The sequence below is a fragment of the Hippoglossus stenolepis genome, chromosome 17 (genome assembly GCF_022539355.2).
Source record: "Hippoglossus stenolepis isolate QCI-W04-F060 chromosome 17, HSTE1.2, whole genome shotgun sequence".
Lineage (NCBI taxonomy): Eukaryota > Metazoa > Chordata > Actinopteri > Pleuronectiformes > Pleuronectidae > Hippoglossus > Hippoglossus stenolepis.
In genome coordinates, this window is record NC_061499.1 from 11,258,879 (window position 1) to 11,274,846 (window position 15,968).

Here is a 15,968-nt window from a genome sequence, read left to right on the forward strand (position 1 = left end):
GAAAGGGGCGGGCGGGGAGACGAAGGAGCAGACTGTTTTGATGTTGAATTTTAGGTTGTTTATTTGACATTACATAACACCTGCTTATGTAGTTTGAACACTTATAGTGTGTGTGTGTGGGGTGGTGGTGGTGGTGGTGGGGGGTCTGGTAACTTCTTACTGGGAGATGGGAATTTTTGTGAAAGGCAAATGTTGCCCATAGCAACGGCCTTCATTGTAAAACTGATCCTTGGAATACAACAGACACACACACACACACACACACACACACACACACACTGGCAGCCATGCTCACACTGACCCGTCTTTTCAGTACTTTCGGCACTTTCAGCCGACACACACACACACACACTTTTAGCCTGGAAGTGTGAAGCACAGTCACTCTCAGTTCCCACTTTGTGGAGCTCATATCCTCGGTGTGTCGAGGCAACTTCAAGTCAATTTCATTTTCAGGAGGTACATATAGCGTTTCAGCTCCAACTTATGCTGCGATGTGATGGACTGAAATGCTCGGGTTTCTAGATTCCATTATGCTTTTATTGGCTTTTAAAGGCATCAGGTTTCCTCTGTCTGGAGCCGGGGAGGAGCTTGATCTTCTGTGTGTGTGTGTGTGTGCGTGTATATACATTGAGCATCACATAGGCTAGTAAATACTCAGCTCTGCAGGGCCTCAGGATGGGCTTTAGATTGCTGAGGTGATAAGTTTGCTGTGGTCGCATTTTCAGCAGTGGCCTGACTGTTTTCCATTACCTGGAGCGAAACCCAGCCCTTTGCTTTTGGCATTTAAACAGTGCACTTCTCAATCTAGGTACTAAATTCAGTTAAGAAACCAGGATTCAGCTCCTTTACATAAGTAGAAGTTGCCACACTGTAAATACACATTACTTGTGTACAGAATGTACATATTTTATTAACAACAAGCAACTTGTATGTAAATGTTGTTGCTTGTAGTGATGATCCCACAGAAAATGAAGGCCTGACTCTGCAGTATATACCCCCCCTGCTATGCAGAGTGTTCAAGCAGCTTTTAGTGTTGGTTTTTAGATTTCTTTTACTTTCCTGGTTCCCTCTCACTGTTCTGATCAGTGTCATTTCCAGATGCAGCAGGCAGCTGACAAAAAACCTTTATCCATTACCTGACCAAGACAAATGACCAACACAGGCAGTTGATGACTAGCCGGTAAGGAAGTGAAGCATTTAGCTGTTGCTTAAAGCCAGTAAGTGGTTAAAGATACATTTAAAATGGAGCTTTAAAGTTAACAAATTTAAATAACATGATGCAGAATGACATCCCATACCTTATTCATTTCACATGATATTTAGCCGAAGAAAAAGATGCGATTGGATAAGTTTGCCGTCACATCACCTCCTATTTAGCAGGCCAAGAGCAGAGTCCCACAAGGAAATGTATCAGTGGCGAACCTTTTCCTCACGTTCACTTGAATTCTCCTTTAACTTTATCTCCTTTATTTATTCTCCCCCTTGCTCACCTTTGGGGAACATTGGCCGCTGACGTCACAGCCTATGGAGACCCCGATATGAGCTGCATGTTTGCACCAGCCAGTAGATAATGATGTCAGACATGAAAGAACCGCTCATTCAACAACCACAACCTCAACTGGAATAAGGTCCACACAACTGATTTCCATGTGCATCACATCCTGAACTGTCCATATTCAACAAGCGATGATACGTAATTCACCTCAGCAGGCGATTATCATATGTGTGACTGTGCCCTACAGCTTGACTAATCAAAGACAGCTACAGCCAATCAGAGCACAGGACCTTGTGACCAGACATAATGGGTTTCTCCTGGTAAAAGGTCATGAGGTGTGTGACACCCTGACACCGGTCAGTCGTGAAGTGTGAACTGACAATGTTGATCTAGTAAAAATAAATGTAATATTCAAAACTGCAGCGACAGAAAGTAGCAGTAAAACATATCAGTAGAAATGAATGGAGACCTGGTATATTTCCACAATAAATGCACAGTGTATAGTATCACATTTATAATGTGGCTGCTGTGTTTTCTATATACCAACTTAAAACATATGTAGACTATCTGCACATCTTTAAAAAGAACAGTGATGTGCACCGTAGTTTGATTATCATTGCACTGCAGTATGGGTGGTGTCTCTTAAGTGCATGAATCTGATATAACTATTAGTTGACCTTGTGTGATGGGAAAAAGGCCTCTGAGTGCTAAAGTGTGTCTTTAAACATGACAGGGATGTGGCGTTGAGGTCAAGAGAAAGGGAGATGAATGCTGAGAGAGAGAGAGAGAGAGAGAGAGAGAGAGAGAGAGAGAGATCAGCCTCAAAGTGACCGGAGGCTCGAGGTCGTTCACTTCAGAGGTTCAACCCTCAAACGATCCACAACTAATCTCTCTTTACCTGACCCTGACGGAGGTCGCCAGCTGAGCTCACGTTCTCCCCTCACAGAGATAAATAGATTAGCCCTCAAAGTGCAGATGTAAGTAATTCTAACCTGTAACATTAAAAGGTCTAAAAACAACTAGGCCTATGTTATAAATTTAGTTGACTTGCGTATTTACATCATCCCAAATGTTTCCAACAGTTTTATTCAAGGTAACGACATTTCATTTTGGTTGCCTTTTGTTGCCTTGTAATGGATCACGATTATTCATTGCCATTTGCTGCGTAACATAAATAGAACGTTTTCTAGTCTGTGAACATGATTTGATATAAAAAGTCGCTAAGCGCAGAAGCTACAATGTACTGTTGGTTGGCCCTTTATCTACAACCTGACCTTGGGTTCTGCTTGGAGAGAGAAGGGAGTATCTGTGGGACAAAACAGGCCCAACTCTACCAATGGTTTACAGAAGTAATGTTTTAGGATGGTCAAAAATTCCTCAACAGTGAGCAGATGGTGTTTGAGGAGTTTTTGGAAGATGTCCAGAGATGCAGCATTGTGGATTTCATACTGAACATTTTTGGGTTTTGGACTGTTGATGGTTTCATGGCCCCATGAACAACACTGCTGCCATTTTGGTCCAGAGTGAAATATTGCATGCCAGTATTGTCATTTTATCCATAAAAACAATTAAGTGACGAAATATTAAGTTGATCGATTGATGAGCTGATTGATAATTTGACAACTGATTGAGGAAATTTAGTTTCAAGTTTCAGCCTCTCACATGAGAGGATTTTTTTGTTCCGTTTTAAACACAAAAAAGCCAGTTAAAGACATCATTTATGTACTGGGATTGTAAAATGTGTATTTTTATAACATTCTACTGACTAAATTAATATTTTAAATAATGATTAACCCGTTTGATCATTAATTAAAACACTCATTGAAGCCCGAGTTCAAAAGTTAACTGCTTTTCTACGCTGTGCGTCTCTACAGTCTGAGCATCAGCTGCGATTGACACGACTAAATGAAACCCCTCTCTCCTTAAACGCTTTGATGTTCCTCTGACAAAATCCCAGCTTTGGATCAACTCATTAACGATGCTCCTCCTCCATAGAGCGTCAGACCGACAGATGTTAGCCTGTCCCCCAACCTCACCGCTTGTGTGTGCGTGCATGTAATCTGCCAAAGTGGTTCGTCTTTCCGATGTGAATGACAAACAGCTCAGTCATTCATGATGAATAATTCTAATCTCTGTCATCTGCCTCTCCCCACCCCCCTCCTCTGTGTCTCCAACAGGGACAGACGTGGTCGCCATCCATCGATGACGAAGGCTCGACGAGAGACGAGTTCTACGATGATGAGGACCTCTACTCGGGCTCAGGCTCTGGCTGTAAGTGTGTGTGTTTGTGCAGGTTTCAGTGTGTGTGTATATGTGTGTATGTGTGAGGTTAGTTACACACTCACGCCCTGCTTCTTTCAAACTAGACAGCTGCTGGTTTTCAATCTCCTGACCCTGAGGACCCCACTGCCTCCCTCCATCCCTCTCCCCTCCATTTATGGTTGCTCTCATTCACCAGACTTCACATGCACGGTCACACAATGCAGACAGGCCGCTTGGCTCGACAGACAGGTTTTGTAGATTTAGATTTTTGCAGATTTATAAAAACACCTTTAAACACCGACACACCTTTGCAAACAAGAAGTTACCCAGGCCTGATTCTCCCAGATCTCATTTGCTCTAACCAGATTACAGTCCACACAGATTAGACGATCACACACATATACCAGCAGTCAGTTGTGTGCACCTGCCTGCGTTTGAGCGAGCTGGCTGTCTGCGTGCGTCGGAATTACCTACTTAACGTAAATCACGTTGGTGTAATTTAGGCTGATTTTCTGATCTGACTGCTGAAGCTTGAGCATGAGTCTCCTTATTATGCATGACTCATTGAGGGCTGCCCTCGGTTCACGCACTGCGCTATAGTAGCGGGCACGCTCAAAATAAATTACAATTCAGAGCGGGAGAGTGCAGCAGAGGCACCCCCTGTGGTTGAGACAGCCGCCCAGTAAATTGCCTCATCTCAAACTGTGATACAGAGCCGTCAGATTCCCGAAGAAAAGGCTCATTTTCAACACACGGTTTGTGCGTTTTGTGCCGCCGCAGCTCCTGAACGGGGCATTTTGTGACGTCTGATGTGTTTAACAGTTGCTGCATTGTTCCAGGCCATATTTCGATATCCTCTCCAGCACCTCTGTCAGCTTTCATGCCATTGTGTCTGTAAATTCAATTTGTTTCCCTTTCAACTCGGGGAGCTCCGCTGCTATAACAAAATGAAAGGTGTTATAATGCTCTTATGAGGTTTAAGAAGAAAACGAGTCACTCAGCATTCACCATCTCCTTTTCTTCTCTTCTCTTCTCCTCTTTAATTTTTAATATGCATTTTTCTCTCCATCCATACAAAAGCAACCAAACCAGCAGAAACATTGATTTGATCTCCTGGTCTCCCTGTTGAATACAGTCAAACTCACAGTTCACCATTGTTATTCCCATTTTCTTGTTTTGCTCTTTCTGTTGTCTTAAAGTAGCGATTTGATTGCAGCTCTGTTTGTTGCGCTGAGTCATCGACAAAATCACGACTTTATGAATTAGAAGTCACTTGACAAAACAAACCCAGCTGTGAATGTGTCTCTGGGTATATTGACATTTAAAATGTACTTTGGCAGATGAGGTTTAAGGAGCAGCCCACCAGCTTTACACACTAAAGTCAGTATAAGACGAGGTTGTTTTAGTTTGGGCTGATCACAGACTGGAGGTGTATAATTTGAAAGACGTGGGCATTCACCAGGCAGGGAGTGTCTGATGAAAGCATGCTGTCAAGTTGCATTGTGGGAAATCAAGGATACAGTGTTTAGTGGACAGAAAGCCAGATAATCTTTGCCTCTATACAGCAGTTTAGATTGTTTTCCTATGACATCCAATCCTTCATTGCTGCAGTGCTCCACTGACTTTGCGGCTGCACAGCCCCAACAGGCTGACGTCATAGTTTTCAAATGTCGCCATCTTGGACCATCATTGAGGCATCGTTTTTCTCCAAGCTGATTTTTTACAAACCTAAAACACCCAGGTTCTAATCCAGCCATAACGTTGTATGTCCATTGTTTTTACACTGTCAAATTAAGGCAAAAATATACTTCCTGTTTACTTTGTAGTTTTTACACAATCAGATTTCAGCTGGGGCCAACTAGTCACTTACAATTCTATCAATAAATAAATTCTAAGCTTTTTATAAGAACACAATGTGCTTGAAAACAAACAATTTTCAAAATATATCTAATTATGTGTGGCTTTGCTGTAAGCTATAGAGCTAACAGTGAACAAGGAATGACGAGCACCTCACTGAATCAGGAAATGTGTTTGGATGTTGGACGTATAATTGGGCCCCTTTATGACCCGTAATTTAGAAAAACCTTGATGAGTACACATTATACGCTCAAATGTATTCAGTAGATCATTTCCTCAAGAGTCTGCACAATGGTTATTGCAGTGCATTGAAAATTAACAGTCGAGCGACACGACACCTGTTAACGATGATGCAAAATGATAATGACTTCTAAATGTCTGGAATCTCAATTTACTGCCAAATAGAGAGTAAACCTGAGTGTGTGAGACAGCCACAGTTTTAATGTTATCTATGAGTGTGTGGTTAGGTGAGTTGTGTGGTTTGTGGTGAGATTTGTACATGTTATAACTTCACTTATTGCTGACTGATTAAATCATGTTTAAATTGACGACACTCTCCTCTCTGCTCTTCTCCAGTTCCTGAGGTCAGCGTGAGGCCGACCTCAGTGGGTGTGACCTTCACCACAGAAGAGCCCCTCCTCCTCTCGACCACCCAGGCCACTAGCCCCGCCCCCTCCGCCTTACCTGCGGCCGAGCCCAGCCCCAGCCCCGAGGAGCCCCCCGCCACCCAGCTGCCCACCGAGGCAGATGGAGAGAGCGGTGCATTCTGGGAGCGAGAGCTGGAGAAGGAGAAGGAGCTGGAGAAAGAGAGGCAGAACGAACTGGAGAAGGCCAAGCAGCTGGACAGGGAGCGAGAGAGGGAGAGAGAGAGGGAACGGGTCAGGGAGCTGGAGAGAGAGAAGGAGCGAGAGAGGGAGAAGGAAAGAGAACGTGAGAGAGAACGAGAGAAGGAGAGAGAGAGGCAGAGAGAGAGAGAGCTGGAGAGGGAGAGAGAGCTGGAGCGAATCAGGGCCGCTGCTGCCGCCCAGACTACCGCCGCCCCAAAGACCCCTGCTGCCGTCCCCGTGGTGACCACCAACCCCGCAACCAGCTCCGCAGAAAGTGCAGCGCCCTCGGCCGGTTCTGATGACGTGAGCACCACAGAAGAAGAAGAGGACGTCTACCTGTCCCCGGAGCCCACCTCGATGTACCCCGGCTTCGACATGGAAACCACCGCAGAGGAGGACACCACCACCACAGCAGAGACCACACCTGAGGCCACAACAGCTTCTCCCACCACCACCACCGTCAGAACCAGGGTCCCCTTCAGGCCCAGGGTTCCCATGACAACAGCCACTCAGATGATGCCAACGGAGACAACGACAAGTCCACAGCAGCCCACAACCACACAGGTAAGAGTCTCATATCACCACATGCCTCTGAAAATGGATTAGATCTACAATATTCCAAGTGCGATTCTGGTTCTGGTACCAAAAGGAAGCTCTTTATTAACAAATACAAACATGTACAAACTTTTTCTCATTTAAAGAGTCACACAAAGGACAAAAGTCAACATGAGATGATTAAAAAAAAAAAAAACACTCTGCGATAACTAATTGAAATGACACCAGTGTAGGCTGTTCAGCACTTTTCAATTTGTCAACTTGATACTTCCACTACTCAATACTCTCAAACGTCTCTACCCGGCCTGTGATGCACAACCAATTCATTCCCACTGAAGACATTCATCTTTAAATGTAATCACAAATGGTTCTTGAGAAAAGTGATTTCCTGAATCTGCTGGGTCCTGTCATCTTCAGAAAATGTTTCCTAAAAGAGATGTTGACGTCTTTACCACTGACAGTTAAATTATTTACAGACCAGAGTCATGTATATGATTTGTGTGCATGTGTATATTTGCAGTGTCTCTGCATTAAAGCCTGATGCACTTAGACTTGTCTGGTTTTCCACTTTGTAATTAAGCTCCCAGATTTTATGAAATGCGTATACGTGTTGGACAACATACAGCTTTCCACCACTCCGAATATACAGAGGCTCATTGTTTCAAATGGGAACATGTGCCATGGAAAGCTCTGTGTTTCAGTTGGACAAGTTTCAGTGCAACGGCTCCATGAAACAATGTTGTTATTCTCACTTTCCCCTCTCTCTCTCTCTCTCTCTTTCTGTCTCAGGAGAATAACAATGAGGTGGGAGCTGCAGGACCAAGTGGAGATTTCGAGATTCGCGAGGATCGCCGGAACGATCTTGGTCGAGGGATACTGCCTGTGGATCCTGATCTGATCGGCAACACAGTGGACGGGGGAAGCTCTGCCGCGCAGCTGCCACAGAAGAACATCTTGGAGAGAAAAGAGGTCTTGATAGGTAAGAATATCTTCCAGGAAAATCAAAATGATGTTTCTGTTTTGTCACTATTTTGTAGGTTTTGTCATGTCTAAGGTTTTGTCTGTCTGACCCTGTGTCTTCTGTCATTCTGCCTCAAATAAGAATCACCCTGTAGATGGACAGATTACCTTTCCCGTTGCTTCCAGTGCTCTTTCCTTACTTTTTTCGGAGCTGCAAAGACAAACTGGTGTTACCTTGAATTCACGAAGTGTGGATTCATCATGTGCTACTTACCCCAGTTTGACCCATTGAGAACAAGCAGTCCTCTTCTTGGGTTATCCGACCCCTCCCTTCTCCTCCTGTCTTTTTCTCATCATTTTCCCTCTGGGTAAATCCAATTTCTTTTCAAGTGCCACCCCTCCCCTGATCCCAAAGAGCTGTTGTAGAAAGCGAGGCAGCAGCCAACTCGCCTGACCTGACTGGCTCTCTGTCTCTCCTTCAGCTGTTCTGATTGGTGGACTGCTGGCGGTGGTTTTCGCTGATTTCCTGGTCATCGGTAAAGAGCAGGAGGCAACAGACTTTAGACTAGACTGTTTGTGTGATAGAACCCAATTACAGCAACATGTCAGGCTCATACATTCATATATACAACGGTGTATTCAGGCGGAATTATTTAGCAACAACACGTCTCTGATTTTTCACTCATTCAGGAGACTTTCAGAATTTTCCCCCAAGAAGATGAGATGGGAGCCATTAAGGCCAAACAGGAATAATGCAATTTCTAGTCTTGAAAAATGAAACTTATTTTTGCCTCAGGCCATTCTTTCAAAACATATGATAATTTAATTTGTTTCCTTCATATTGATTTTGATCAAAAACCACCACTCCTATTCCTCCTTCATAATCTATACAGTGCTTCAGAGTGTTGTAGCAGCTGCATCAATATTTTAAAAAGACAAAGCGTCTGCAGGCGAAGCTCTGCACTGAGGCACATGGGTGCTCTGAGCTAAATACTAATGTTAGCATATGAAGCATGGAAGCTTTCTCACTTTGCCAATACTAACATGAGGATGTTTAGCAGGTGTAGTGTTTACCATGTTCACCATGTGACTTTAGCATATTGGTATGATCAAAATGCTAATTAGCACTGAACACAAAGTAAAGCTAAGCCTGATCTGAATTTTATAAACCAAAGATTATCTACTGGATGAAAATTAGAATGGACTTACAAAACTGACATCCTCTTTAATTGTGCAATTATTTTCCTCATCTACAACACTCCAGATGTCCTCCACCTTAAAAACTAATATGTGAAATTAACATATTCATGCACAGTATAAGACAATAAGTACATGTTCAAAATGTTAAACTACAAGAAATGTTGTTTCAGAGGTGTCCAGTTCTTTTGCAGTTCTCTCACAGTGCATGGTGGAAAGTTATATTGTTTTAAATGGCCCAGCTTGTGCAGTCTGATATACTGGCCTTAATGGTATAAACACAGTAAACACCTCCCACACAATGAATGGAAACAAAGTGTTCCTCGAGCATTTAGGAAAACAAAAAACACTTTGTTCTCTGTCATGGCATCAACACCAATTCTTTTAACGAAGGAACGTTTTTGTTCTTATTTCATTTGGTTACGTCACATTTATCCATCGCGCGCAGCAAGAGTTCATTAGCGCTACGTGCACTGAAAGGTGGAAAGATGCAGCTAGTGTGGAAAGGTTACACCAGCCCAGTCAGGCTAAACTACGATGTCGCACTGCAGGGCTGCAATTTAGCACAAAGCTGTTGGCAACACCGAACGTATGTTGGCACATTCAGGCTCATCAGTCCTCTCTTAGCAACTAGGTGATAGTGATGCTGTGGTAGCTTTGCTCTGCTTTCAGTCTAGAGTGTTTTTTAAAGCTGCGTGTTTGTAGTGCTGTAGTCCGCTGCAGGATGTAACCGTGGCGCTAATGGCATTTTTGTGTTTGTTTATGTGTCCTTCTGTGTGTTGGTAGCGTCTACACTGTAATAATCTAGAAAGGTTTTCTGATTTCCACCATGTCCTTCTGCATTCCTCTAGCCGTGATAGTGGGAGGTGTGGTCGGCGCCTTGTTCGCCGCCTTCCTGGTGATGCTGCTGGTGTACCGGATGAAGAAGAAGGACGAGGGCAGCTACACGCTGGAGGAACCTAAACAGGCCACCGTCACCTACCAGAAACCAGACAAGCAGGAGGAGTTTTACGCATAACACTCGTACGCCAGAGAGACCGCACACCGAGGGAGAGAGAAAGATGGAGAGAGAGAGAAGAGAGATACTCTCAACGCCCCCACCTCCTCCTCCTCCTCCTCTTCTTTGTTGCTCCAACCTCATCTGCTCGCCTCTCCTCATCCCTCTCTCCTCTCGTCTCCAAAACACTTGAGAGCGCCTTTCTCTCTGCGGACTTGGAACTTTCTTTTCAATGAAAATGAAAAAGAGGACAAAAAAATCCAAATATATTCTGAAAAAAAAAATACACATACACACGAGATGTTTTTAAAGTAAATGTTGTTCTTAATATTCTACAGATTCTCTTGTTCTGTATGTAATGATATGATTATTTTCTAAAAAAAAAACTAAACAAAGCAAAACACAAGCGCTTAACCTGTGTTTTCCAGCACACTAAAGTCCCCCTCTTCTGTTTTTATGGAGCGAATGAAAGGCTTAAAGGAAAGAGGAGAGGAGAGGGGCGGAGCGAGCTGAGGGAGACACAAAAGGGAGAGAAAACAGAGTGATGGGCTCGACTCTGCCCCTCACCCCCTCACAAATAACACGTAGAGCGTCTGGTTGGCCACACAGAGCCAAGGGTCAAAGGTGAGAGGAAAGGTCTCTTTTGTGCCTTCCATCCCTCTGGTGCTCAAACACACACAGGAATACATCCACATAAACACACGCTTACACGTACGCACATGTACACACACACACACACACACACACACTTGTATCTGCTCGAAGGTGGCTCTGGCCTCTCTCTCTGTGCTCAGCCAACCAGAAAACCATGCTCAACCCTTGGCGTGTTCCACAGCGTCGAGGAGCAACTGTGGAAACACCGGCTGGTCGCGTTGAGGCTCGCTCCACGGCCTGTCTGCTCCTCTAAGCTGTACAAAGAATAGTTATGGATAGTAATAATCAATAATATATCAATGTTTTCGGCTGGATGGTGAACAATAATAATACCGTAATAATAATAATTATGATAATAATAATAATACTTCAACAGGAGGATGTGTATTTAGCAGTTTAAAAAAAAAGAAGTTTATATGTAAATATTGTATCCTTTCTGACATCACTAACCATCTGCATGATCATGAAGAGTTTTTATTCATCACATTCGTCATCACTCTAGATGAGCTGTGCTCTCGTCAACCACACACACACACACACACACACACACACACACATATATATACACATACATACATACATACATACATACATACATACATACAAACATCAACACACCACACAGACTTTAAATATACTGTAGATCATATCATTCAAACACATATCAACCCCATCATCATCATCATCATCGTCATTGTGATAGTCATCACTTTTGATACGAACGGGATCGGGTGGTTTCAATATGTTATTGATTAGTTGTCAATCAGTTGCTGCGGTTGGTTTAGAGTTTGGTCTGTTTGTATAAAAGCACAACTATGTTTTCAGTCATCACGTCGTCCGCCATCACGTCATCCGTTACCCCCCCCAACCCCACCCACCCACACACCCTTTGCATGCCTCACTTTGTTTTTTCTTCCACCATTGGCTCTCTGTTTGGGGATGGGAGGGGCCACTGGGAAGCATGAGGGGCTTTAACGAAATCAGGAAGTGGGAATCCGTCCAGGAAGTTGCTCACACGTGCACTGATTCAGTCAAAAAACTAAATCTTAGTTAAAGGATTGGTTATGAGACTTTGAATCAGTGTTTATGGTGTCAACTTAAACCTGCAGGACCAATCTGGGGACCGGGTCATTGGTAATGGGGTTTAGGATTCAGTTCGGGGATTGTGAGGAGGGCTGTGCTTCTATCTAAGAGATTGTAACAATAACCACACCAGTGTGACTGGGCTAGTAGCTTCTATTATACTCAGTACTGTAGAACAAAAATGCATGGGAGTCAAAACTATACTAGTCTGGGTGTGTGTGGATGCCTGTGTGTGTGTGTGTGTGTGTGTGTGTGTGTGGATGCCTGTGTGGATGCCGTGTGTGTGTGTGTGTGTGTGTGTGTTTTTGTCCGTGTGTGTGTGATAGAAAAAGAGAGTTTAAGATGGAATGTACTGTGGTCGAGAGTGTGTTTACCTACCCCAGCAGTTCTCACGCTCTTCCACAGACAGGTAACACACCTCTTCTACTCCTGTGTGTATTTTGCCTGTCCCCTCGCCAGTGTGAGAATACGTGCGTGTCTCCACCTCATCTAAAGCCACCACCTGTATGTGTGTGTGCGTGAGTGTCTCACCTCGGTATTTCACAGCAGACTCTTGTGTACACTGACTAGCCTGTCGACGTGTGTGTATGCGTGTGTGTGTGTGTGTGTGTGTCTGCGTGTGTTTAGTCTGTTCACTGCTGAATGTGGGGCAGCTGGTCCCTCACAGTGGCTTTCACACACACACTGACTGTGTCTTCTCACTGTCTGTCTGACTCGGCCTGTCTGTCTCTCTGAAACGGGGACAGACGGACAGGCAACACGCCACTTTCTCACAGGCAGGAATGATCTTAACACGTACTGTCTTTTCTAAAGTGACTGTCAAAATGTAAACGTGTGTTTGTACCCATATAAGCCTGCGTAGCCAAATAAGATGTGTGTGTGTGAGTGAGCGAATAAGAAAGGGTGGATTTGTATGTGTGAGTGTAGGTATGTGTGAGTGTGTGTGTGTGTGTGTGTGTGTGTGTGTGAAGCCTAATGGAGGCTACACTACTCTATGTTTGCTGTTCCCATTCCTGTTTTTATACATTTGCATTTTTTTAAGGCTGAGTTTCTGTCATTGGCTGAGTGGGCGAGAGGAGGCGGATCCTCCACGCCACCGCCCTGTCACTAATCTGCCACTCTGTTCCAAATAAAAAACCTGATTGGGTAAATCTGTCCCGTCTTGTCTTTCCTAATTAGAAAATGGAAATTGAGATGTTGTTTGTGTCCAGTCTGGTCTGATAACCACATGTTGCACTGATTATAGACTTAAATTGAAGAGCAGTCACATGACACTAAGTGTATGCACTTTATTTACTACCAGCAGTGGAAAACGTCAAATTACAACTCCTCTGATGCCACCTACAACTCCTCTGATGCCACCTACAGCTGCAGTCCAAATTTCCATTAGAGCTCAGAGCAAACTGCAGGTATAAGCGTCATTATTTGCCAGTAAAACAACTGCTACTCCTGTCTTACAAAAATATTATGCGTGAAAATGTTGTTCGTTTAGATTGTGTAATTTGAATATACACCATTTACTTCAGGAATGTCATCACAATACAAAGTAAACAGTCAAATGAATAAATGTGACACACTGCCAAACTGGACTAAAACGTTACATGACAAAGCCGAGCACACTTTAATCAACATTGTACTTAACTTCTTTCCCTATAACAAATACACCATTAATCAAATATCAAAAGCAATTACCATGCAGTGAACATGGGGATTTCACAGCCTCTGGGGATCACGGGAATCCAGCTTTGATCTTTTATATAATTTTTCTCACACACAAACGCTGTGAGTGAATCCTAAATTTAATCATTTCATTTTAACAGTTTAATGAAGTACTGTAGAAAGAAGGTCCTGTGTTTTTCAGTCTAGACAGAGAGGATTTTACATGTCGTGCTTCAGAACTTTCTGGTCTCATGCCTAATGTCAGCAGGGAAGGGCTCCATCCTCTGTGACCCTGCTCAAGGATAAATAAGTATTGAATGAATGGAAGGACTTTTAATATTTGGCAGGAATTGCATAGTAAATGTCAATGAAGCACATTTTAAGAAGGTCTTTTCACTCATAAAAATGAAGAAATTCACGCATGCATTATCATTTCTTATCCTTTGAGGGTCGCGTGAGGAGATGGATCCAACCCCTGCTGATATTGGACGAGAGGCCCATAGAGACAAACAACCATTCACACCTACACACAATTTAGAGTCTCCAATAACCGCTTAACCCCAATCTGGAGAACCCAAGAAAGACAACAGGGGAAACTGCTGCACCACTGTGCTGCATTATGAAGAAATACGAAAATATAATGTTGTGTTGAAGAGCACTAAGAAAAGAGAGAGGGGAAGCATTACATGGAAATATAGTCGGAATATCCTGTTAGTGTTTTCACCACCTGCTACTTGTGGAAGTCTTAAGAGGAGCTGCTTATGAGCTTTAAATTGTAGCTTTCAACACAATTACTCCTGATTGTCCTCGAGAAAGTCTATTGCTTTCATTAACAGCACTCTCACCACCCCCTAATTAAAGCTGCAGTTCATTTCAACATGGATTAATGTGAATTCACCGACTGAAAACGTTGGTTCACTTGAAACATAATTTTCTCACTGTGGCCTCTCGTGCTATGAAACCATGCAGACCACGTCCAGTTTGGAGATCTCTGGCATTTCTGCTCACAACAATTATGAAATATGTGTTAAATTCAGAGAACAGACGATGAACATTGCACCTCCCCGCAGTTCCATCACGCTCTTTGGATTATCCAAAGTAACCAGGACATTGTTGCTGGTAAGACAGACTACTGTTGAATTATTTAGCTGCAATTTTAAATGCTCTCACACATGAAATTCCATCTTCCGTCTCTCTTTTTTGCCGGCGTCGAGGAGAAATCTCAGACACATATATCTCAAAACCTGGGGACCTATTTGAATGACAAGGTGAGGTTATACAAAAGATATATAATAATATATATGTCTTTACTGTGACTTCTCTCCTACTGCTGGATTCAGTTCAAACTTGAGTCCCCATTAGTTCGCTCACTGAGCAGTGAGTGTTTAAACAAGTGGGTAAAACAGGCGGCCCGTGTTGGAAATGTATTTTAGTGTCGTACAGTTAAAAGAGCTCACATGCAGACATGAAGTCTCGCTCTGGTGTTATCACACACCAGCATTAGCATGGCCTACATACCATTTCTAACCCACTGACATTAAAAGCAACCCTGTGCACCTCAATGCTACATCTGACAGAGCTGCTGTGTGTGTGTGTGTGTGTGTGTGTGTGTGTGTGTGTGTGTGTGATATCACAGCCTCTTAACAGCCCATTTACACATGCGGAACTCAGTGAAACCTCGAGGGAGAAACAGCCAGAGATGTTATAATTCTTAAGTAGTCACATGAAAATGTGCTTATGAAATAATTAGATAAACTGTCCTCTGGGGGTTTTAGAGCACACAGGAAGGGGCATTATTATCCTCGGTTTACATTCTTAGCAACAAACCAGATGAAACCAAGGTCACTGGGAGTGGAGGAGCACCAGTGGGTCTGCAGATGGCCTTTCCCTGGATCCAGAGACGACGACAACAAGCCATCCTGGCCTTGGGTACTGGGCCGCTGATACGGAAATCTGCCATTACCCAGACGACAAGAGGGGGTGATGCATGAGCCTTCTTCTGTTTGGGAGAATAAAAGCTTTACCACTCCTGGGTTGGGGTAGACAGGAGGTGGTGTCTGGGGTCCAGCTCATACCCCATCTGGTGGGTGGTGGAGGAACAACTGCAGTTAAGACAATCTGACAGAGAACCGGATTTTAACCTGTAACTATATCAATATATTTAACTATCTATAAATATAACAATCTGTTTTGTCTGGTTTCTTGTGTTTATAAGCTTGCATCTAGATTTAAAGAGCTATAAGTATGGTAACATACCGTATTAGTGTTCCAACTTTCAATGAGAATCCAGTACACATCAAAATATATTAAAGAACTACATTTATGCAATAATCCCTACTTTGATAGTCGATGTATGTTTGTTCTTTTTTTCTTATTGTGTTGCTTAAATTCATAAATATGTTTCTACAGTTGTCTATTGTGG

At 43.4% G+C, this 15,968-nt stretch overlaps 1 protein-coding gene across 2 annotated transcripts in view; it reads left to right on the forward strand.

The window, feature by feature from the left end:
- The window catches only part of sdc3 (syndecan 3), a 35,838-nt gene extending 22,796 nt beyond the window's left edge, over positions 1 to 13,042 (forward strand). The window contains exons 2-6 of one of the 2 annotated variants that reach the window (XM_035182874.2): positions 3,673 to 3,766; positions 6,191 to 7,005; positions 7,786 to 7,975; positions 8,439 to 8,492; positions 10,005 to 13,042. In XM_035182874.2, coding sequence (XP_035038765.2) covers positions 3,673 to 3,766; positions 6,191 to 7,005; positions 7,786 to 7,975; positions 8,439 to 8,492; positions 10,005 to 10,171 — 1,320 coding nt within the window. In that variant the 3' untranslated portion in view covers positions 10,172 to 13,042. The remainder of the gene's footprint in view (positions 1 to 3,672; positions 3,767 to 6,190; positions 7,006 to 7,785; positions 7,976 to 8,438; positions 8,493 to 10,004) is intronic. The other variant, XM_035182875.2, reaches the window with a different exon arrangement.
- The last annotated feature ends 2,926 nt before the right edge of the window (positions 13,043 to 15,968 follow it).